We start from the raw sequence: 25892 nt of genomic DNA, 5'->3' as shown, positions 1-25892 counted from the left end.
TTGTTATTCGTAACATTGTGCACGGAAGGTGTTTGATAAATCGCCTCGGAGTCATAATTAGGGCTTGTTTTGTTCATCCATTTTGAGTATGGAATGAGAATCGGTTTGATTAAATTCGGTTAATTTTATTTGGTTCGCATGAATCAATTTGGGATTCCTATTACGAACTGGAATGGAAATGTCCCATTAGCCTTTAACTTGATTTCGGTCTTCTATCCCGGATTGAAATTTCATTCTGGAAGCCCACTAAGTTTTCGAAGCCCATACAACCATCTCACCCTCCTTCTTTTCACCCATTCTCATCAAAAAAAAAAAAAAAATCTATCATGTCTCAAAACCATATCCCTAACCCACATCAATAAAAGTTTTTAAAAATAAATTTGATTTTTTTTTGAAAAACTTATTAAAAAATAATATTATATTTTCATAAATTTAAATAATATAAATTTATATTTGAAAGTAAAATTAGTATTATAGTATTCTATAATTTTTTTAATTTATACGAACCAAACAACGAAATGTGAATAACTCATTTCAATTTCCAATCCACAAATAAACCAAACGTCTTGGAAGAGTGGGCCATTCCAATTACCATTTCAATTCATTTCCATTCCATTATCCATTCTAATTCCATGCTTTAAGCAAACAAGCCCTTATTGTTAGATGTATGGATGCCCAAGAAGTAAAATAATGTGTTTAGTTATCAAAGCTATTTAGTCCCAAAATGAAGTTCTGAATATTTATAGTTTACTTAAGCCTTGAAATACTTTAATCCATAGGAATAATAAGTAAATGTACAGTTTAACTTTGACTAGCAAATTCTGAGAGTTGCATGCATGAATGAAACTCTAATTATCTCACATCAGAGTCTTATATGACTAGTATGGATCACTAATTGGCTTTGTGCATATAATTGCAAAAGGAGGAGATAAAAAACAAGATAAAGGTGAGTAGTATTTTCATAGGAAATGAAGATATATATATAGAATTCAGCTGCTATCCATTTAAGAGAGTAAAGACTTTCGTCCTATCGAATCGTTTTTAATAATAGAAATTCTGAATCGATAATCGGAACCGTTGAAATTAATCTAGAGTATTTGAATTAGCTAGAAACTAAATTTTATAAATTTTAAAATTTATTTACATAGTGCTCAAAGGATTGCAAAATTGACAGTTTTTAACGGCTTATATGAGCCGTTTGCTTGTTTAACGGTGTAGAGTAATTCAAACCAGTTGAATTTTTGATAGAAAATTTTTTATATTATTTAGATAATGTTTAATAACTCCAATCGCAAATTAAGAAAGTCTAAGTTATGTTTTCAGAGGTCATTTATTTTTGACCGTTCATTTTTCGACTCTTCGATAGACTTGATAATGATTTTTAAAAATTATAAAATTCGGTTTCTAAATATTTTTAATAGTGTAGGTCAATTTTAACGGTATTGATTATCAATTTGAAGTCTCAATCATGCAAATTTGACTTGACAGGATAAAGACTTCTATCCACTTAAGAGAACTCTCTCTCTTTCTCTCTCTCTCTCTTTCTCTATAGTTGAGCTAAAATACTATCGATAGCAAACGGGCTCCGTTGTCACTCATTTGTTTTCGATGATAGAGCCCCCAAATCGACGATCGGCACTGTTGAACATAATCTATACCACTTAAAGTGTTTAGAAATCAAATTTGAAATCTTTTCGACATCATTTGCCTAATGATCAAAAGGTTTCAAATTTTGTAATTTTAATGGTCGATATGAGACATTTTCTCGTTTAACGGCGTAAAGATATCCAAATCAATTAAATTTTTGTTAGAAAATTCTTTAAACTATTTAAAACAAGATCTATACTCTTGATCTTGATTACAAGACTCCTTTCATCATTTTTTAAAGAATATTCATTTCCAGCCGTTCATTTTTGTGTCCACTCGATGGATAAGAGAACAATGTTGAAATTGTATGAAATTTGATTTTTAAACACTTCAAGTAGTATAGATCATGTTCAACGGTGCCGATCGTCGATTTAGAGACTCCATCATAAAAAACAAATGGGTGGCAACGGAACCTGTTTGCTATCGATAGTATTCTAGCTCAACTATATATATATATATATATATATATATATATATACATATCATTTCATTTAGGATAGTAGGATTAAAAAAAAAAAAAAAATTATTAGAGTCATAGACAGTTAAATAAAGCACGTCACACTATTAGAGATCGAAAAGATAATAGTCGCCACCACATTGGCGCGAATGTGGATTTGCAGTGGGGAGATGTTGGGGAGATGTTGTCGACCCCAATCATCGCTTTACCTAAACTATTTGTAGGTGTGGCCATTGAGACACCCTTCAATTATTAGAGGGGATTTAGGGCCCATTTTTTCTCATGTTGTTTGATATTAGGGTTAAGGTTATGTGATTAATTAGCATCTTTGTCACATGCATCACAGTTTAAACCAAGGTATCAGAAACTTGAAGAACTTTCCAATTCCTAGCTAGTATTTTTGTACTATAGCTTTCCTTTTAAGTGTAAATTGAAAGGATATACTTGGGTTCTCCGCGCACTTTCTCGAATCATTTTAAAAAATATGCACACTTTATATGTTAAACCCGTGGTAAAAAAAATTTGTTAATACGAGAAGCTAGTAATCTCAAAAAGAATTAATCTTGTATTGTAAATATACAGATAGTATTGCTCTTACTTTAATTGCTTATTGTTGCGTATGGCGACCAATGAGTTAGTGTCTATCATATTTAAGTTGATTAGGACAAGAGGAGTTTCTCATTGATGAGTTGGACCACATGGTATGGTGTAGATTTATTTAGGTTCCATTATCATATTTAGATTCTATTATCGTATTATCAATAAAAAAATAAACTCCAGGACACATAAGCTAGATTATGAAGCTTTAATAACTCTATCCTTGACTCCCTTTATGTAATTTGGTTTCGAGGTGCTTTTTACAATTTTTTAAGCATTGTATATAATGTGGCTAGCTGCAGATTAGAACAATTGAACTGCAACTGTTTATACTTAAAAAAGTTTGGAAACTTTTGATCCTTGTTAATTTCCATTAAAAATCAACACAAAGAGGTTAAGAGTTGGTGGAAAACAAATGCATGCATGTAACCAAGAGATATACAGCATACTCAACATTCCACCTAATTCCTCAATTGTTAGGGTTGTTCGATCGTTGGCGCTAACCATTAATCCTAAAAGCTCGAACTGTTAGAAATACGCAACTAATTCACTTAAAACGTACAGAAACAGCGCCCACGGGTCTCGATTATGACTCGGCCCACCTGACCTCACGCCACTTCGAACATGACTCGACTTAATCCAACCTCACGTCATTTCGAACATGACTCGGCCCACATGGCCTCCCGCCACATGGCAGGATGCTGGCCGATTTAAGCCAACAAGGATATCTATCTATACATAGTTAATGGGGACAATTGCTTATATACTTTTTAAAAGTTTCCGACTTTCTTATTTATTCCGTTTATAAGGTTAATATTAATAATACCATTTTAATGTTCCAAGTGCTTTCGAATATATTTGTAGAGTTATATTTTATTAGTGAATTGTTATAAACAGCCGTTATTTCTGTAAAATTATTATTTTATCCTTTCAATTATATCCATCTACTATCGTCACCAACTTTTCTTATTTGTCCTTAAGTTATGAACAAAAATAAGTATTTGGACTTCTTCTCTTTTAAATATACTCTTCTATCGACATTAATTTTTTTTATTTGCTCTTAGGTTAGGAGCAAAAACATTATTTTTGACTTATTTTTAATTATGATATAAATTTAAACTGGATTTAAGCCGCCAAAACTTAACATGTACTAACAATAGGGTATTTTTAAATAACAAAAAAAATATACAAGTGTTATATTTAAAACGAAATAAAATTAGAGATAAGTAAAATATTTTAAAAATATTGAGAGGTATACAGATAATTATCTCTGGTCAATGAGGTGGCAACCTAAGAGGTAGGATTCCCTTTTCCTTTTTAGTTTGTTTGTTTTTGGATCTCTTCTTTCTCTTTATAAGCACTTAAAAAAAAGAGGAAAGGAGAAAAAGTAACTTGCAAGAATTATTAGTGCCTTCAAAAACAAACAAGGTATGGAGTACTCTCACCTAATATTCTAAACATTCAATGTTTGTTGAAGCTATAGTTATCAAAGGAGTTGGCCTAAACTTTTTGGGAATTATGAAAAGAAGAAAAAAGTTAATGGAGCTAGATGACAATGATCATGAATCCTAAGGAAGTTGGGCTATGTTTCGCAAAAATGTGCTTTTGATTCATGTAGTGCAGGTATGGTGCACATGGGATGTCACTACAACAAAAATGATCTATAGCAATACTTTTAAATGTAGGTACATGTCAAAAAAGTGTTGCTAGCTAAAATTACCGACACTTTTAAAAAGTGTTGCTATATGTGGGGTCGCTAGGTATATAGTGACAGTTAAAGAGTGTCGCTATAACCTAAAAGAGTGCTGCTAATTTACCAATACTTATTTAAGCATTTAGCAACCGCCGAAACTCTATCTCGTTGGCTGCGGTGGCGGAGGAGGACGACAGCAAAGGCTCTTCGTTTAGAATTTCAGTGGATTGAGTGAAGAGAGAAGAAAATAAGGTAATTGATTTTTCTTTCTTTTTTTTTTTCTGTTTGTAATCGGGTCAAATGGACTGGGTGTGATGGGTTGAGTAGAGTAATCTTTTATTTTTGATTGAATTGGGCTTTATATTTAGGCATAAGTAGATGTTTTTTTAAGTTTTAGCATAAATAAAATATTTACTTAAAAATGTTTCAAATATGTGTCCCTATAACCTACTTCTGTTGTAGTGTGTGGAACATGAGCATCATCTATGGCAAGTTGTAGCTTTCCATTGCACATGGGCACGTAGCTTAGACGTACAACAAGCCTAGTTAATGTGGAGAGGTAATCAAGTATCTTCTAATATTCTTTTTAAGTGATGTTAGGTACAAACTTTAATTAAGCGGTTGTTTGGTTTTCCGAAAATGTTTTAAAAATTATTTTTTTTGCCTTTCGAATCTTAGAAAAAAAAATCTAGTAGAATTTTTTTTTTTCATCTCATTCGATATAAAAATTAGGAAAAAAATCAAATACCGTCCTGCCGTTTAACACTTTCTCATTTTAGTACATTATGATTAAAAGTGTATCACTTTAGTATGTTATGGCTTCATTTTTTTCTTTTCGTTATACCCTCCGTTAACTTTCCGTTATACTATGTAGCTTAAAATGTATAATTTAAGTGCCATATGGTTTTTTTTTTTTTTTTTTTTTTTTTTTTNGGGTTAAGGTGGAGTTAGAGTACTTTTGTGCTTGGTTGGGGATTGGAGTTAGTCCAGGATAATGAAAAATAGTGTTTGATTGGAGTATGTGGGATAAGAAGGATAGTGAGTTATTATGAATAGAAAATAGTGTTTGGTTGGAGTTTGGTGGGATTAGATGGGATTAACTAACCCGCCCATTTTTAAAAGTGTTTGGAAATACAATGGGGGTTAAGGGGTTATTCCACCCCTTAACCCCCAACCAAACGGATAGGTGGCTTAGTACTAATACAAACCAACGCACCAAATGATAAAGGGGTACCTGTGGGAGTTTTTATTCAAATGATTCCTACATTTTGTATGAGAGTTGTACGATTCCCCTTCATCTGCTTCCTCTACTCACTCTGCATCTCAAAAGGATTTGCTGGCATTAAGAAAAAAAAAAAAATTTTCAAATACCACCACCTATAATTTCGTGAATTTTTATTTTAGTATGTTGTGATTTAAAATGTATCACTTTAGTACCAAATAGTTTCGTTTTTCTCGTTTCGTTATCCTTTTCGTTAATTTTTTTGTTATTCCTTCTGTTGACTCCCCGTTAAAATATATAGAAAAAAAACTTCAGATACTCCCTGTGGTTTATCAAATATTCATTTTACTACCTCATGGTTTACAAAATTTTGTTTTAATACCCTATAATTTTAACTTTCTTATTGATTAACGAAAAAATTAACGAAAAGGATAACGAAAAGAGAAAAAAGAAACCATAAAATGATACAGTTTAAACCACGAGATACTAAAGTGAGAAAATTCTGGATAGTATTTGAAGTTTTCTCTATAAAAGTTATAAAACAGATTATTTTCTATATATATATATATAGATATTCTAATGCAAGTAGTATGAAATTGGATTTAGTACTTGATTTACTTTACACGAGCTCTAGAACATGTCTCTGCTCTAGAAGTGAAAATAAGCTTTTTGCAAAAGCAGAAGCAATAATTTAAGCTCCATCTAGCTAGTAGCATGAGTGGAAAGGTAATTGGGAGATCCACCGAAAAGGATTTATTTTATTATTAAAGATATCAAATCCTGCAGCGTTACCAAACTCACCAAATTCTCCAAGTTATATAACCATCTAAAAATAATAATAATAATAATAATAATAATAATTATACACTTTGCTAACAATTACTAATAAACTAGAAATAATCCCCACCATAAACAATTCGCCCTTATTTCATTTCATCCTAATTTTCCATTCCTCCCCCCCGCCTGTGATTATTACTAATTACTATTATTATTACAATCACAACAACACTAGAGGCCCAACATAAAAATTACAAAGAAAAAAAAAAAGAAAAAAAAAGAAGAGAAATTAAGAGATGAGAAAAAGGGAGTTTTACAGAGCGAGATCGGTGGTAGCCTCCGAATTCCCAAAATACCCCTCCGAGGTTTTGGGATGTTATAGGAAGAGGAGGGGGGAGAGGAGGAGGAGGAGGGGTAGAAGCGGGGGAGAGGAGGAGACGGGGTTGTTTATGGAAGGGGGAGTGGCGGAGATGTAATTACCGGGAGGGGGAGGGCTATAATAGTAAAACGGGAAGTAGGGCAAGAAGGGGTTCGGCGGCGGCGGCGCCGGGTAGTACACGGACGACGGCGGCGGGGGACACGTGGCGGTGGTCGGCGGAGGAGGAGGAGGGGAGGGGAGGGGTTGGCACGGGTTGTCGCACGAGGCGCACATTGTGCACGTGACCCCGTCCTTGATCAGGGCCGTCGCCGCGGAGATCGACGGTGCGGAGGGGGAGATGGGTGTGAGTGTGAGCGCACTGTCTCTTCTGCGTCGCTTGGGAGCCGTTAGATATAACAAGTGGTCGGTGATTTGTTGTAATCGTACCGCGAGTAACGCTTGCTGCTACAGCTACACAGCCACTCGCAATCCTATTATTATTATTATTATTATTATTATTATAATATAATATATTACGTGCGTCTTAATTGTCGCTGTTTATAATTACTCGGTAAAGATAAAATAAAAAATAATAAAAATACTGTAATGACCACTCGGGTGATCGGGGTGACGTGGCGCAACGAGGGCCATTGACGTGATTCGGACGCAGCTCGCACGTGTTGGGTGGGATTCACAGTGACACCATCGACACGTGCGTAGCCACTGCGTTGAGATTCGTGCGCGGACGGGCACATAGAGAGAGGGAGAGGGTGGGTGTAAACGGTCGGTGTGTGTGGCGGGCGGCCGTCTAGCACGAGATTATTACTGAAGCGCACGTGCATCGTGATTCGCGTGGGATGATAAAAACTCGTTGTTATTATTAAATTTATTACGATTCTGTTTGGACTAACTTATCCTTTTCATTTTATCAGTATTTAGTTTGGATTAAATTTTGGTCGTCAAATCGACCTAATCGAGTTTTATACCAGTTGGTGTAGATTAAAATCGACTTATCTTAATTAATTTCCTACGGAAAACGTTTGTTCATTCCAGTGGCACCACACTTTGCATATGTATGCGTGCGAATGGACGATTGGATTTAGTGCAGGAACGGACGGCCGAGATTTGAGATTGGAAGAGGGGTTCGTGTGTGTGTGTGCGCCAAGGAGTGTGTGGGGTTGTGAGGAGTAGTGGGTCGATGGAATCATACAAGCCAGCTATGTAATAAGATGGCCGTTGGTATGTGTGTGTATTGGCATGTGAAGGAGTGGGGGCCATTCCTCTTTGTTGGAACACTTCAAGGAGATGAGGAGAAAGAAAAATGGTGGGGACCCTCAATTAGGGTTTTGAATCATGATGACGGTGATGATAAAGAAAGAGAATGTGTGTGAAAGAGATGATGATCGGGTGGGTGGTCAATTGACGGCTAAGGGAAGATATATACAACTTAATCGCCCGTTTCCTTCCTTATATGCTACTAGATAGGGTATCTGTCATGATGTCGCTGCTGAAGAAGTTTCAGCTTAGAGCTTCTGCTCTAACACAGAAAATATTAATTAACCATACACGGTAGTGGGGATGCATACTGGTGCACCATCAAAAAGCCAGCGAGTGAGATTTTTATGAGCAAATATGATCTCTCATAGGATTGTTTCGGATTTATAAGCTATAATATGAAATCTAAAGGAGCCAATTTCACCCAATTAAGCCGAGCAAAACAAATTGATTTGGTTCAGATTCGGTGTATTTATTTTGAGGAAAAATTTGTTGGCTCTTGGTAGAATTGCTACGTCATGTTGTAAAGTTATTGTGGAAGTTTCTACAAGAAGATTCTCTCTCTCGTGCACTTTTCGTAGCACTTTTTAAAGTTGGGGGGAAAGATGGTCAAACACAAACTATATATATATAGTTGCGATATCTTATAAGCAAAGAAACTAATGGGTCTTTTTTTGTTTTAAAAAAATAATAATAATATAGCAAAGATATGAGAGAATCAAAGGATCATACATTAATTTAACCAGTTTTAGCATGTGATGCTTATTACATAATCCTTAAAATATGTGCTCAAACAGTTTGTTTTGTATATATAATACGTTGGGGTTGGGTGGAAGAAGAAATTAATTAACTGGAATCAAGGATGATCAAAGGTGTAAGACCAATTAAGGTTTGATTTGATTTGTGAGTTCATTGAGATATTATAGGTATAGAAGAGAACATTGGTCTTTTTGGAAATTCATTATTTGGGTGTTGAATCGACAGCGTCGACATGAATATTGCGTATTATATATATGAGAAAAATATTTTTGCGACCCACATGATATCTTCAAGAACTAGAGCTTGGTAATAAAGCTACACAAAAGATCTATATATCCCCAACCAAACACTATTTTCTATTCATAATAACTCACTATCCTTCTTATCCCACCTACTCGAACCAAACACTATTTTTCACTATTCTAGACTAATTCCAACCCCCAACCAAACACAAAAATACTCTAACTCCATCTTAATCCTAAACCTAACCCTATTTCTGGAATAACTAATTTTTTCTTAACCCCGAACCAAACGGTAGCATAACGTCTTGGTCAAGCTCAGGAGTGCTTTGGTAGGCATGTGCTAAAGTAATTTAGTATTTGACACACGTAGCCACTAAATATATTAGGAAAACTCTACTTGTACACTCTTGAAAAGAGTGTATGATGTATATTCACTCATTTTAAGGTGGATGAATTTTATTAGTTATATCGACATAACTAGTAAAATGTACATCCATCCATTCTAAGATGAAATAAATTTTATTAGTCGCAACAGTATGATTAATAAAAAAATATACATAAATAGTATTATTCAATATGTCATTGATTATTTTTAGATAGAGACAGAAAGAGAGGGAGTGCCTACACTCCTTAAAAGAGTGATAGCGAATGCACGGAATTTTAAAGCACTCAGGTACTCCAAATTAACCTCAGTGTTTGATTGAGGATCTCACCTATTGATCATAAGCAGTAGAACCGCATTAACAGATCCAAGAGTGATCTAAATTATGAGTAAATATATTTATAACAAATTTTACTATTACTAGAGCAAAGTAATTTAAATTATGGCTAAATATAACACACCTATTTTGACAATATCAAAAATAAAAAGGACTAGGTGCAAAACCTAACTAAATGAGAAAAAAAAAGAAAAACTATAAAATGTTGTTGTTTACAAAATTTAAAGGATTTTGTTTTGTTTTTTTTTCGACCAGCCGAATTATTCGTGAATAATTCACGAATTATTCGCAAATTATTACCGAATTATTGAAAATATGAATAAAAAATTTATAATTTTATTNATTTTTTTTTTTTTTTTTTTTTTTTTTGCGGGGGGGACTCATCTAGAGTCGTAGTTGGGTTCATAGAGAGGGACCGAGTCGGGACCCTAGTTAGTAAATTCGCGAATTATTCGCGAATTATTGAAAATCTGAATTAAGCAGTCCGTTTACAAATTTTTTCAAAAGAAAGAGAATTATTCGCGAATTTTTCGACCAGCCGAATTATTCGTGAATAATTCACGAATTATTCGCAAATTATTACCGAATTATTGAAAATATGAATAAAAAATTTATAATTTTATTTTTAAATATAAATTATTTTATATTTTATATCATATATTTTATATTTTATATCGAATTCATTTTTTAAATTAAAATTTTTACCAAATTTAAAATTAAAAAATAAATTTTATACGTATTATATAATTACCGAATTTTCGCCGAATCCAAATTATCTATGATCGGAACACGGGACTAAACCAGGAGCAACATCACCCGTACGTGTCACAATTTCATTGGGTCGATGAACGGATGACGTGGTAGGTGTTGGGTGGTTAAAAATTCCTCCGCGGCCGTGGGCCCCACGGATAGTATCTAATTATAGTAGCGGGGCCCACGTTGCTGATGAGGTCGAGCTCGACAAGTCATATGGAATCTGGGACAGCATCCGTTCCCTTGGTGGGGTTGCTATCAGAGAGACCTCGACAGCTAACGCGCACTTTTTTTTTTTTTTAAAGAAAAAAATAGTATGTTATTTATTTATTTATTTTTTTAAAATAAATTTAGTTAAAAATATTACTTGATTAAGATTCGGACTTAAAAACTTGATAGCAACCACTAGTCCGTTATCACTTGTGAAAACAAAATATTTATTTTTATTAATCTTTTTTAAAAAATAGTTTACTATCTACTTTATTATTTATTATTTTTAAAAATAAATTTAACTAAAGCATAAAATAATAAAAAAAATTTGAACTTGACTTGAAATATCAGTTATCAAATTCTTTGCAGCCTAGGCAAGGGCCAGTCGAGAAAATTACGTTACGTGCGATGAGAAAGTACAAAAGAAAAATACTGTTTATTTTCTATTTCGTATATTACAATTGTATTTTGCATATTACAATGGGTCAGTTATGATATATTTTCTGCGATCCCATCGAAAAATACAGAAGCATATCCTTATATTTTTTTTTCTTAACTCCATTTTATTTAACGATGTTGGGTAGAGCTTAATACTAAATTAAGCCTTATAATATTTGGACATTTTACATTCTGGCTTTAAATATTTAGCTTAAATTATTATTATGAGATTTAAATTAAAAAATATAACAGTTATTGTTCAAATAATAAAATTATTATAATTTCAAAACACATAGGGAGATAGTTTATTATTTTCGTGCTTACAAAAATTAGCAATTTAGTAGCAAAAATATGTATATTTCTACCACTCTGTTAATCCAAAAGGAACGGCATAATAACAAATTTGTTACGTAAATATAAAGATATACCGTATCTAGATAGGTAGTAATAATAGTAGGCTCTACCCAATTATAATATTTCAAAAATATTATTATATATTTTATGTTTGAATTGATAAGGTTACGTAACTTTGAGTAAAATTAATGAGTAGGGGTCAACATCATCACGAATGAAATAATTAGGATGTAAATTTTATAGCTATATTATATTATAGATATATAAATAGTATTACTTATTTAACTATTGGTTCCAAAAGTTGACATGAAGTACCCTGCTATATATATATATATATATATATATATATAGAGTGAGGCTACTATGCTATCGGAAGCACGGAGCCTTCCGTGCTTCCAGCTCGTTTTCGATGTTGCGACTTTCGAATCGTCGATCGGCTCCGTTAAACTTGATCTAGAGTATTTGAAGTACCTAGAAAATAAATTTTATGATTTTACGATATCATTTGCCTAGTGAACGAAGGGGCTCAAAATCAACGGCTGAAAATAAAAATCTTACAAAATGTGATAATATGATATTAAAATTTTAAATCAAAGATATTGATCTTGTTTTATATAGTATAAATAATTTTCTATCAAAATTTCACGTGATTTGGATGTTTCTACACCGTTAAACTTGCAAACGGCTTACTACGACCATTAAAATTTATTGATTTTGAGCACATTCGATCACTAGGCAAATGATATCGAAAAATAATAAAATTTATTTTCTAGGTACTTCAAATACTCTAGATCAAGTTTAACGGAGCCGATCGACAATTCGAAAGTCGCAACATCGAAAACGACCTGGAAGCACGAAAGGCTCCGTGCTTCCGATAGCATAGTAGCCTCACTCTATATATATATATATGCTTACAACACAATTAGCATAAATTGCATTTAAAAAATAAATAATATATTCAATTAAAAAATTTTATGCTATACAAAGTATAAAAAAGTTTTTAAATTTTAAATTTTATTGTATAGTTTAATATTAGTTTTGACTGATCCTTATAAATGTAAATATAAATCTAAATTATTAAATATGAAAGGTAACGATCTGCATATTTTATTTTTTCTGAGAAAAATATAATATACTATTCATTTCGTTATTTTTTAAAAATAAATTTAGTTAAAAATATAAATCAATTAGAATTTGAACTTACCAACTCGAATATCCACAACCAAACTTTTTAACACTTGGATATAAAAATTATCAGTGTAAGAATGATAAGATACTACCAACTGTCCCTAGAGCGAGTGATAAAGAATTTGGTGGTTGGTATTCGAGACCCAAATTCGAATCTTAATTGATTCATATTTGCGGTTAAAGTTTATTTATAAATGAAATAAACGAAGCGGTTGCCTACTATCTATCTCTCAAAAAACAGAAAAAAAAAAAGAAGAGAAGATAAGATACTGCACTGAATTTAGAATCTGCAGAGACTCTGAACTGGAAGTAAAGAGGCAAAGTTTTACATATTGGAAAAAGATCATGAGCTAATTATTTTATAATTTAAATAAATTTATTTTTTAAAAATAATGGAGACTATTGCATATATATGGTACTGTTCCCTCAAACTGTGTGTATATATATAAAAAAGAGAGCTTTTACTAAGCGACTCCATTATTTAAGAATGTCTATGCTTGCAGATACTTTGACGATTATGAATTTTTTTTTGAAAAAATTTATTTATAAGCATAGCATAAATTAATTATAATAATAGCTTCGTTTACTTACATTACAGAGTTTTTTGTTTTTTCTTTTTCATTTTTTCATAAGTAAAATTAAGTTAAAGCATCTACGGAACAAAAGCTAGAAAACCGAATACGACGAACGGAACCTTCCGGAATGTTCCCCTACCTTCCAGTGGCGGCGGGAACGATCTCCAAGGCTCCGGCACCAACAGCAACACCGACACCAGCTCCGACCCCGGCGGTGGCGGCGGCGACGATCTCCACGAGCACCTTCTCGTCGTACTCCTTCCGCCGCTGCGGCGCGAACGCGGCGCCGGTGGGGTCGCCGGCGAAGCCGAAGCCGAAGCCGTAGCCCAGCCCCGCCGGCCCGATCGCCGCCGAGGACGCGAACCCCAGCATCATCCGCACGTACGCGTCCCGGATCTTCGCCAGCCACCGCCGCGGCGACGCCGACCGCAGGAACCGCAGCCGCGGCGCGATCCGCACGCGCCAGAAGGGGCGCCGCCGCCGCTCTCCGCCGCCCAGCTCCGCCCGCTCCACGCGGCGGCGCCGCCGCCGCAGATCCGACCCCGCCGCGTCGAGTCGGTGGTACGCGCGCCGCCTCCAGTAGCCCTTCAACCCGCCCCGGTAAGTCTCCTTCTCCTCGATCTCCATCGATCTCGATCTCGATCTCCTCCCCCTCCCACAGCACTCTTTATTTTTCCTTTTTTTTTGTTTTTTCGAAATCCCTCTTCGCTTCGATCGATTCGAGTTTCGTGTTGTGATATAAAAATGGTTGGCGTGGTTATCGCATTCGCATTTAGGGCGAGGGATTGCTTGCAGGTTCGCGCCAAAGTGGGACAAATAATTCCCTAGACACCTTTCACCACGTCATCGGTGGACCGATGGTTCCTTCCACATTTTTTTTTTTTTTCCTCTCTAAATTTTAATCTAACAAATCTAAAAACTCACTCTTCGAGAAGATATACATAAATAGAGGTCGAAACTAGTTACCGAGAAATAATGTTTTTGTGGGTCCACGATGACGTGGTGGACCATGTCCGCGCAGTTATTTTCCTAGGCCGCGAAGGGTTTTGGGTGCATTTAAGAAAGCGGATCCGCTCACCGCCACTTGCTCACGGGGGCACTGAAGAGATGGAGCTACTTTATTATAATACCGCACCGTCAAATCAGGACCGTAGATTTGGGCTGCATATGCGACAAGATGGGCGCCGCATTAAATTGCGCTGACTCTGTCGGATGAGGTACACGAGACAGATACAGGTAGGTGTTAGGAGTAAGTAGCTGGCGGGGTCCAGATCTGATCCAGAACCGTCCGTTGAGCGTTGGACGGTGATGGTGCCTACTCTAGGACTGTGCCCGTACTATGGGCGACCGCAGCTCACGTGAAAAATGAATGTGAGCTTCGGCTGCGGCAACAGCTTGTCATGGGCCGTACGTGCTCGGCCCATTAACCCACGTACTTAATATTATCTGGTAGTTGGGCCGTGCTCCGTTGGGCCTCCAAAACAACCCCTTTAAATCACTAGGACAATTGTTGGATTGAGCCCAAAATCTTTTTTTAAAAAAAATAAAATGAAAAATATATCTTGCTTATTGGAAATTAGGCCTCCAGTAGTTTATTGTCAAAAGCTTAGCTTAAACATGTTTATTCATTTGCATTATATGAGCCAATTTGCATGAACTTTTCTTGGGTTAAAATAGGATTGGGGTTGAATTCTCAAGTGACTTGTTAGATGTGTTGGCTTAAATGTGTCAACATCTTACCCTATGGTAAGAGGCCAGGTTAGGCTGAGTCACATTTGAAATGGCGTGAAGCTGGATAGGCCGAGTCATGTTCGAAGTGACATGAGGCCGGATGGGCCGAGTCATAATTGAGATCCATGAGCGTTGTGTCTATAAACTTTAAGTGATTTGGTTGCGTATTTCTAACCGCTCGAATTTTTGAAATTAATGATTAGTACCAACGATCCGACAAGATGACCCATTGGATAACCCAGAATTAAGAGTGATTATTTCCAACCAAATAGGTTAAAGATGGTTCAGCAACTATGCGGTCGAATTTTGTCGGGTTTGGGTTTAAGTTGAACCCATATATAGTGTGTAACCACTAAAGAAATTCCACTCCAAACCACAGTTTTCTTAAAACGGACTCAGAAATTCTCTTACTACGTTATGTGCATGCGTTGAAGGACAATATATGGGTCTTCAACAAAGTAAACTATATATTTCCCCAGTAAACACTAAGAACGCATAGGTTATGATTAAAACTAAAGAAAAAAAAAATCCTTTCATAATTCAATAGACTTGTATAAATGTTATCATATGTATTGACTTAAGCATTATTTATACACAAACAGAACATTATTGTCACGCTCCAACTATGTTGCGCAAGAGGGTGCCCTCTTCTTATAGAACAATCTGACTAATTTTTATATTTACCTAGGGAATGGTGGGTTTTGATTAATAATGCATCATCATTAGATCATTAATCAAAACTCTATTAGGGCCTAAATATTTTTAGTCTCCAAAGTAAGTAGTTGCTTTCGCATCAAGTTAAGAAGGATAGAGACGTTTTAAAGCTATTTGCCACAATACTTTGTTAGGGTCCATGGTCCAAAAATAATTAAAAGTAACAGAGACTTGGATGATATGATTGTTGATAATAATAGGTCTTTTCTGGGGGAAAAGGATTGTAGATAATAACCTTACTTGTATTTAGTTGTTTATACACCTTATCATGTTCTTAATCTTAGCAACTTGATGCACATTTCACGCTCAAAATTACAACTGTAACTTTTTTCCCCCCCCTTCATAATTGTTTTAGAGAGAGAGGGAGAGAGATTTGTGTTCGAAACATGAATCGACTATATATGAAGATGAAAATGGCAAAAGCAGGGGTAATGGAAGGGAATCACAAAGATAGCATAATTTTGTTTCCTTTATTTATAATTTTAAATGCTTAATTTGGATTCTATATGAAGGAAATAATGGCATGTGATTAGACACTTTACCCTCTTTTATCCCCAATTCGATAAACCGCAAGTTTCAATTATAATTTGATTTTGATACATGAATGTCTAATTCTTGATTTAGTTGTTAACTAAATGTGGAGATAAGGCTAATAATAACTTTCATTATCATTATCTGTGACGAAATAGATGTGTTTTTAAATTTAATTTGTAAAGTTTCAACTATCTAATAGGTAAAAGACGAGCTGAATTTATAAATTGTAAAAGACTCATTTATTTGTAAAGTTTCAACTATCAAATAGGTAAGATTTTACAAATTTAATTATATATATATATATACATATATATATATATCTAATCTAATCTATTTAAGTTATTGTTCGTTGGCCAGCTCGTAATCGGCTTGTTTATTAACAAATCGAACACGAGCTGAATTTTTCGGTTCGATTCTTTAACGAGTCAGCTGGTGTTCTGAATACGAATCGGTCCAAGCTCGCTCGTGTTCGGCTCGTTAGCACCCCTAGCCGACAACATGCGAATGCGAATATGGGCAGGATAGTTCTGTGTTCTTTGCGAAAACGATCCATAAACATGTGGCCACCTCTTATCTTCCTGCATTTACTTTATATACACACTTTTCCGTCTGAAGGACACTTTGCCTATAGCCCACAGCTCGGTAAGAGTCCGATAGCTGTGGAAAAATATACATGTGCAAAGGAAACAAAGACAAATTCAACAATAATATCATCTTCGTAGATAGAAGTTTGAATTCGTTCCGTGTCTTAGAAGGCATTCGTAAACGCTTGATTCTTTTAACTTGTTCGTTTTCTCTTGTTCTTTTATAAACGTTGTTGTCTCCCTTTGGGTCTTTTTTGTCTTTGGCTAGTAACTAAGTTTGTTTTATATAAAGAATGAAACAGATAACTTGTTAGTTTTTAAAAATATATATAAAAAATGTTAAGATTGAATAAAGCGGGTAGCGTGCTATTCTTCTCTCAAAAAAAAAAAAAAGTTAAGGGCATGATCGTCCATTTTTTTAAAAAAAGGGCGGTTGTGATTCGTCCTTGGCCTTTTTCTTTTTTTTTTTAAGACGATTGATTAATTCGTTCTGCATAAAAATTTATGTCTCACAACCTTAACTAATTAGGTGATTAGTATTTAATTAATGAATTAACAAAAATTCTTATGTAGGAAAACGAAATAGAGAAAAAGAAAATGTTGCTGTTATTATTATTATTATTATTGTTGTTGTTGTTGTTGTAATCATTAATATTAGTCATTTCCACTGCAACCGCTCCCTTCAATAGTTCCATGGACGAGGTAGAAGAGAGAGAGAGAGAGAGAGAGAGAGGNTTCTTCTGTTAATTAGGGTTTCTCCAGCTAGGGCTGGCGGGGGTCAAGGGAGCCCTAATCGTGCTCTCCCTCTCGGCCCTCATCCCGCGCCGGGGACTCTTCGGCTCCGAGCCCGCGCGCCGCCCTCGCCGGCGCCGGCGCGGCGCGGCCATGGCGTGGGCGGTGCGGCTCTCGGGCTTCTTCTCCGCGGCGGTGGTGATCGTGGTGCTCTCCCCCTCCCTCGAGCCCTTCCCCCCGGCCGAGGCCGAGGCCGTCCGCTTCCCCTTCCGCCGCGCCCCGCCCTTCCCCGACGCCGCCGAATGCGGCGCGGCCTCGGCCTCGGCCTCGGCGTCGGCCTGCGACGCGGCCCTCGTCCACATCGCGCTGACCCTCGACGAGGCGTACCTCCGCGGGTCGATCGCGGCGGTCCACTCCGTCCTCCGGCACGCGCGCTGCCCCGGGCGCGTCTTCTTCCACTTCGTGCTCTCCGACCGGGGCCTGGCCCCCGCGGTGGGGTTCGTGTTCCCGGGGCTCCGGTTCCGGTGCTACTACTTCGACCCGGCGCGGGTGCGGGGCCTGATCTCGAGCTCGGTGCGGGAGGCGCTGGAGCAGCCGCTGAACTACGCGCGCAACTACCTGGCGGAGCTGCTGGAGCCGTGCGTGCGCCGCGTCATCTACCTGGACTCGGACCTGGTGGTGGTCGACGACGTGGCCAAGCTGTGGGCCACCGACCTGCGCGGCCGCACCGTCGGCGCCCCCGAGTACTGCGCCGCCGCCAACTTCTCCGCCTACTTCACCCCGCGCTTCTGGTCCGACCCGCGCCTCGTCGCCGCCGCCGCGTTCGGCCGGCGGAGGCGGCGGCCGTGCTACTTCAACACGGGGGTGATGGTGCTGGACCTGGAGCGGTGGCGGCGCGGGGGCGCGACGGCGCGGATCGAGCGGTGGATGCGCGTGCAGCGGCGGGCGCGGATCTACGATCTGGGGTCGCTGCCGCCGCTGATGCTGGTGTTCGCAGCTGCCGCGACCTCCACCCGGGCCCCGTCAGCCTCCTCCACTGGAGCGGCAGCGGCAAGCCCTGGGCCCGCCTCGACGCCCGACGCCCCTGCCCCCTCGACCACCTCTGGGCCCCCTACGACCTCTTCTTCTTCTCCTCCTACTATCCTCCCCCCGGCCCACACCACCCCTACTACCACCACGCTCACCGCCTACTCCCGGTAATTTATTGATTAATTAATTAATTAATTAAGTCCCAAAACAAAAAAAAAAAAGGAAAAAATATTTAGGGGTAGCCGGGTAGGGGAAAAAACCAAACCATCTCATCCACCGCCCGTCGCCCGTCGCCGCCACGCTCTACAAAAGTCGCGCCGCCGTCCATCGCCGTGCTTCGACAGTCGTGCTAGGGAAATTCTTTGTTCAATATTTTATTTATTTTGGGCTGGGCTGGGCTGGGCTGGGCTAAATTTCGAGACTAATAACCCCCCCCATCGCTTTTTACCTGCTTCTCAATGCCCCCCCCTGAATTTTGAATCGCTTTATAATAATAGATATAAATAAATAAATATATATATATATATATGAGTTGTTATACTTAAATAAGAAAATTCTACGAATTAATTAATATATAAATAAATAATATATATATTTGTTTTGTTAACGAATTAACAATTTAGAAAAGGTGTTGCAGAGGAGGAGGTGGGTGTTTTAGGTATGTGTGTGTGGTTTAGACAAATTAGACTTTGCACTACAAGCTAGATATATAGATGTGCGCAGTGAATTAATTTGAGTGAGAGATAGAACTTATATTATTAACATATAATTTGAAGCATGAGGGGGGTAATTGCGAAACGGGGAAAAGGATATGGAGGTGTTCTTTTTTCGTGTAATTTGGCTCGTATTTTGTTTCCCATGTTGTCATTGAAAATTCTTACGTTCTTTTGTGTGCTGTAATTATGGGAGGCGATTTGTATGTAATTTACTTGTTCTATTGTTTGATTGATGCCTCTTGCGAATAAATAAACAGATTTCATTAATTTTTTTTAAAAAAACTTTTCCAATTTGGAGTTGTTGTTTTTATTATTTATCTATTTCCGCTCGTTGGGACTGCCACGTGTCGGTTACGGCTTAATAATAATCGGTAAAAATGCCAGCTTTATAAGCATACGATGCATTCCTAGGTCATCCGAGCTACTTCCCTTCCACTGCAAGAACAGAATCTTTTTGGCCCAAAAAAGAAAAAAAAAAAGAAGGAAAGAGCTGCTACTTTTCAGTGGAATTAGCCTACCACATCACTTGTGCACCAGAGAACGCGTCCGGTCTATGGACCGGGTGCACGTAAAAATTGTCCGCTAACAGTACACGAATCGTACAGCTGGTTTCGTTTGTTCTTGTGGCCGTACGTACTTAAGCTTAAACAAACACTATTATTATTATTATTATTAGGTGCATTATTATTTGATATTTCTTTTTTTTTTTCCATCTCATAATTAATTATTTTTTATTTATTAGATGCATGATACAACAATATCTTAACTTATGCTATACCCAAAAAAATATAATAAAATTAACGTGACATATTAACAACAATCTGTAAAACAGTACACGTTTATACTAGCTGGTTACATGTTATAGCCAATGTGCTGTACTGATCCCAAGTTGCATCTAACATTCTAGGATTTTTATTTAAATATTAAAAACATATTAGATTTTTTTTAAATGGCTATTTTTTTTTTCTTTTTAGAGATGATTTTTGTTTTGCTTGTTTTTGAGTCCTTGGAAGGGGATCAAAAAGATTATTTATATATAAACATATATGTATTAGTGTGGAACTGTGTTGCAATGTGCCAAAAAGTTATCAACCACACCAATCCAGTTATCCAATTTCTCAATTTTTATAATTTGTATAATGGATAAATTGGGATACTTTATTTTTATGAGCAATAATATCCACATGCATCTCATATTAAAATATAATCTCCGTGTGATGTACATTAAAATTTTATAAATTTTTAAATTTGAGAAGTGTAAAATGTACATCTTTATATGAGGTGTATATTTGAGTGCGATTGGGTCCATTTCTTTGTCGCACTCAACACGCGTCTCTCTCTCTCTCTTCGATGCTTTTGGTCTTATATTCATTTGAGCGATGGGGACGCCCCATCCGACAGTGTTTAATTAGTTGTAACTTGTAACTTGCAATAGCAGTTTATACGCACTCTTGCATGAAATTAATTTTAATGTGATACGGGTTGAACCAAATTCGCGTTATTAACTTCTGTTTTCAGTAACAATCACTTAATTCAAATGATGTCGTTCTTGCCCTAAGCAACATTAGCCCTTTCCATGTGTATGTGAGTAGTTAGTGGAGCTACACTAGAGCTCCTTTTGTTTGGTTTACTTAACTCTTAATTATTAGGTTGCCAAGTTAAAACATGGAGACGTGTTTTACTTGACACACAAACTTTGAGCTTGAGAGAGAGAGAGAGAGAGAGAGAGAGAGGGAGCGAGCTTTGTGAAGTGGTGTGGACCCATTTGGTGGTCCTTGTTAAACGCCATGTTTTCATGGTGTTGGTTGCAAGGTCAGTTTCTTAATATAAATATATATATATATATATATATATATATATATATATATGAGTCCGGTTACTATGCTATTAATAGCACGAAGCACTTGGTGCTACCAAGTTTTCCGCCGTTAGATTTACCCTTTTGATCATTTTCACCCGTTAGATCATACTATTCAACCAACCACCCACTCAACCCTAGAGAGTCCACATCATCCTAACCGCACATCTTTTAATCCAATGGCCAAAAACTTGGTAGTACCAATGACTTGGTGCTATTAATAGTATATTAGCCTAGTTCTCTCTCTCTCGCTCTCTCTCGCTCTCTCTCTCTCTCTCTCTCTCTCTATATATATATATAGAGCAGGGCTGTTGTGCTCCCAGGAGCACGAAGGCCTCCGTGCTCCTGAGCCATTTTCGATGATAAAATTTTCGAATCGACGATCGACTCCGTTAGACTTGATCTAGCGTATTTAAAGTTTCTGAAAAATAATTTTTGCGATTTTTCGATATCATTTACCTAGCAATCGAAAGGATTCAAAATCAATAATTTTAACGGCTGAAAATAAAAATCCTATAAAAAGTGGTGATATAGCACTAAAATTTTCGATCAGAAATATTGATCTTGTTATAGATAGTATAAAAAATTTTGTATTAAAATTTCATATGATTTGAATACTTCTACACTGTTAAACTTGAAAACAGCAGATATCAACCATTAAAAATTATGGATTTTGAATCCTTTCGATCACTAGGTAAATGATATAAAAAAATCACAAAAATTATTTTCTAGAAATTTCAAATGCGCTAGATCAAGTCTAATGGAGCCGATCGTCGATTCGAAAATTCCATCATCGAAAACGCTCAGGAGCACGGAGGCCTTTGTGCTCCTGAGAGCACAACAGCCCTACTATATATATATATATATATATATAGTATATAGTATATATATACGAGTGTGAGCTAGAATACTCTCGATAGTAAACGGCTGTTTACTATCGAGTTGTTTCGATGATAACATTCAAAATTGACGATCGCCTCGTTGAACATGATCTATACCACTTGAAGTGTTTAGAAATCAAATTTCAAAATCTTTTCGACATCATTTGCTAATGATCAAAGGGTTCAAAATTTGTAATTTTAATGGTGGAATAAGAGACGTTTCTCGTTTAACGGTGTAAAGATATCCAAATCAATTGAATTTTTGTTAGAAAATTCTTTAAACTATTTAAAACAATATCTATACTCTTGATCTTGATTACAAGACTCCTATCATCATTTTTAAAGAATATTCATTTTCAGCCATTCATTTTTTGTTCACTAGATGGATAAAAAACAATATCGAAAGTGCGTGAAATTTGATTTCTAGTAGTTTAAATGGTTTAGATCATATTTAACGGACGATCGTCAATTGGAAGCTCTATCATCGAAACAATCTCGATAGTAAACGCCCCGTTTACTATCGAGAGTATTCTAGCTCAACTCTATATATATATATATATATAGTATATATCATTAATAATATATATATATGAGAGAAAGGTAGTATGCTACCTGTTTCGTTTATTTCATTTAGAAATAAATTGAGCTGAAAATGTGAATCAATTAGAATTCGAACTTGAGTCTCAGGTACCAACCACCCACCCCTTTTGCCGCTTACGCTAGCGACGGTCGGTGTCAGTTTCTTAATATTGATTCGAAAGTAATGTTAAGGGCATGTAAAATTATTTGGGTGGAAATGGGGTGAAATTGGAGAAGAAAAAAGTCGTTTTTGGCATAAACGATCACTTTAGTTATTTGGTTTACCGTACAAAAGTTACGGTTGAAACTCAAGTTAACCTGAAATGACCTAAATGTCTTCGGCCTATCGTAAGTCGAAGTCACTTACGGTGAAGATATAGAGATGAAGAAAAAATAATAAAATAATACACTAGGTAAAAATAGTTATATTTACATATATATAATTTTGGTACTAATTACTCTTTTATTCAGTTAGCATATTTAGAATAGGGGCAATTTCATAGATGCCCCTTCTAAACTTTAAAATATCATATATACCCTTCTAAAATTTAAAATATCATACATACCTCTGTAAACATCAAAAATTAACATCAATACCCCTACTGTTAGTTATTCTAATTTTACCATAGTTATTAAATGGTTAAAGATGGGTTAACTTTTAATATGACTAGTTTACCCTCAACTCCTATAAGTAAAAATGCATGGAGATCCCTCAGCTATATGTCATTTTAAAACAACTCCCTCAACTTTTATATTTTAGTTGACATCCCATTAATTTTTAATTTTTTTAAAAATTGACTAATTTTAGTGTACGGAAAATGAGATTTTGTCCATTTTTTTTATGATTTAACAAAATCTAGTGGCTCTATTTATATTTTAGCAAATAAATAACTATGTATAAAAATTTAAATAAAAATAAAAGTTGAGGATTTTTTTTTTATCTTTGTTTAATCTTGGAAACTTGCAAAATTTTTTAACCAAAATTATTCACGATAATTTTATCTATATTAAATGCATTAAAAAACTGAAATATTATATATTTTAGCTTTTGAACAAAACTCTCTCTTTTTTTTCAATCGACGAAAAAATGCATGCATATAGTTATATAATTTATTTTTGATTAAATAAAAAAAATAAATCTATCATTTATTTTAAATTTACTATTACTGATTAGGAATGTGAATTGATATAGATATATATGAACCCAATTTTGAATGGGTGATCTTAATTGATGCTGAGCAGGGATAGTTTCAGTTATAGAAGCAAAAAAAAAAAGTCTCATTATATTCAAATTCAGTTATTGTTTTAGTCTATATCCAAACTAAACTTGAGCCGAAATCCGAAACCAAAAACAAAACCAAAATTATATAAAAACATATTATATATAAAATACATTTTTTATATATTTTTAATAATTAATGTATATATTAATAATTTAGTTTTATATTTAGTATATTAAATTAGTTAAATTTATATTTATTAAAATTGTCTTAAAATACCTATTAGTAATTTTACTATTGATAAGAGATAAAGGGTAAAAATGGCATTTTGAAAATTTAATCCCATTTCTAACGGACTTTAACTAGTGGAGGGTATGTATGAAAATTTTTTATATATTGGAGGGTATTCATGATATTATCAATTTTAGAAGGGTATTGATGAAATTAAAAGTCCCTAGAAGGGCATCTATGAAATTATCCCTTTAGAATATAATAAGAATTGATTAGTTAGGTTTTAATATTTTTTTTATTTAGTTTGTACAATTAAAATGTGATAAAAATTGATTAATTAAGTATTAATATTTTGAGTCCGGCTGGGATATTATCGATAGTACTAAGGATTTGATGCTATCGAGTTTTCCATCGTTAGATTTAACTCTTTGATTATTTTTACCTGTTAGATTATACTACTCAACCAACCACTCACTCATCTCTAGGAGGCCCACATCATCCTAACCACACATTTCTCAATTCAATGGTTAAAAAACTAATAGCACCAATAGCTTGGTGCTATTAATAGTATTCCAACCTAGTTCTAATATTTTTTTATTTTATAATTTTATTGTTGTATTACTATAATTTATGTATACAATAATAATTTAGTTATTTTAAATTAAATTTTAATTATATAAATATATAATTATATTATTTTTATTTATTAAATTATTTATTGTTTACACATAAATTATAGTTTTAATCACACACTTTCTACCAAACAAACAGTAGAACTAATAAAACTTTACTTCCGTAACTACGATACAAATAGCGAGCAAGAAGTAGTTTTTACCAAACTCCACTTCAATCCAAATTTACTTCAACCCAAAATTCAACTTCGGTGAAACAAATGTGGCCTAAGAGTTCACATGCAACCAATCCCACATCCGATAATTATAAGAGAGTGTAGACTCAAATCTAATAAACATCCGCTTTTAGGTTGAATCAGATTTTACAAAATATATTATATTTTTGGGCTCATGTGGGCTTAGGCTAAGCACAAGAAAATCTCCAAAAAGTAATGTGTGACAAAATACAATACATTCTTATTGTAAACCACAAAGAATTGATTCTTTTTTTATTTTGTGATTTTATGATTGTGGTAAATTTAAGAGTTTTTGGGCTTAATGGTAATCGCGATCGAGGGGCCGGTGATAGTGGTTGCAGTGATGGTGGTATATTTGAACATCACAAATGCAGTTCACGTCGCATTTCAATTTATAGCTTCTATTTTTGTAATTGCTTATAGGTGTAAGGATGAATTTTTATGAAAACGGGTAAAACATGAAATTTTTTTTACATAACATTTGAACTAAATTAATTACCTTCCAAAACCAGCCCACGGTAAGTAAAAAAAAAAAGAAAAGAAATTGAACCAACAAAGCAACAACTCCTATAAGTATCTCATTTCCCCAAAATATATATATATATATATATATATATATATATATATATATATATATATATATATATTTTATTATATGAATTATTAATTGTTGGATGTGTGAGTAGAATTTCGCTTGTTTACTTTCAAGGTTGGTGCGAGGGTGCTATCCTTCTTTACATACCTTTTTTTTTTTTTTTTTTTTTTTTTTTTTTGGTAATTCATACTGGCTCTTTCTCTCCTCGCCCTTTGTTTAATACGGAGAGGAGTGTTTCAGTGAAAACAATGTCATAAATATTTAAGAAAAAACTTCAAATATCTCGCTCTGTATGTTTCGGTACTTTTTTACTTTTTGTACTTCTGTGATTAAAATGTCAAGTTAATACAACCAAC

At 35.3% G+C, this 25892-nt stretch overlaps 3 protein-coding genes across 3 annotated transcripts; 1 reads left to right on the top strand and 2 right to left on the bottom strand.

Moving 5' to 3' along the window:
- Nucleotides 6414–7593, bottom strand: LOC109708693 (extensin-like). Its single transcript, XM_020230511.1, has 2 exons — nt 7354–7593; nt 6414–7213 (listed from the first exon to the last, which is right to left on the bottom strand). The coding sequence occupies exons 1-2, from the start codon at nt 7591–7593 to the stop codon at nt 6770–6772; spliced, it is 684 nt and encodes a 227-aa protein (XP_020086100.1). The 3' UTR covers nt 6414–6769.
- Nucleotides 13170–14492, bottom strand: LOC109708574. The gene has a single exon (XM_020230373.1). It carries the CDS (start codon nt 13889–13891, stop codon nt 13400–13402), a length of 492 nt encoding a protein of 163 aa, XP_020085962.1. The 5' UTR covers nt 13892–14492; the 3' UTR covers nt 13170–13399.
- On the top strand, nt 17569–19586 carry LOC109709519 (probable galacturonosyltransferase-like 7). The gene has a single exon (XM_020231785.1). The coding sequence runs from the start codon at nt 17713–17715 to the stop codon at nt 18757–18759; it is 1047 nt and encodes a 348-aa protein (XP_020087374.1). The 5' UTR covers nt 17569–17712; the 3' UTR covers nt 18760–19586.

Source organism: Ananas comosus, linkage group 4 (genome assembly GCF_001540865.1).
Source record: "Ananas comosus cultivar F153 linkage group 4, ASM154086v1, whole genome shotgun sequence".
In the NCBI taxonomy this organism is placed as follows: domain Eukaryota; kingdom Viridiplantae; phylum Streptophyta; class Magnoliopsida; order Poales; family Bromeliaceae; genus Ananas; species Ananas comosus.
This window is presented reverse-complemented; position numbering and strand designations above follow the sequence as displayed.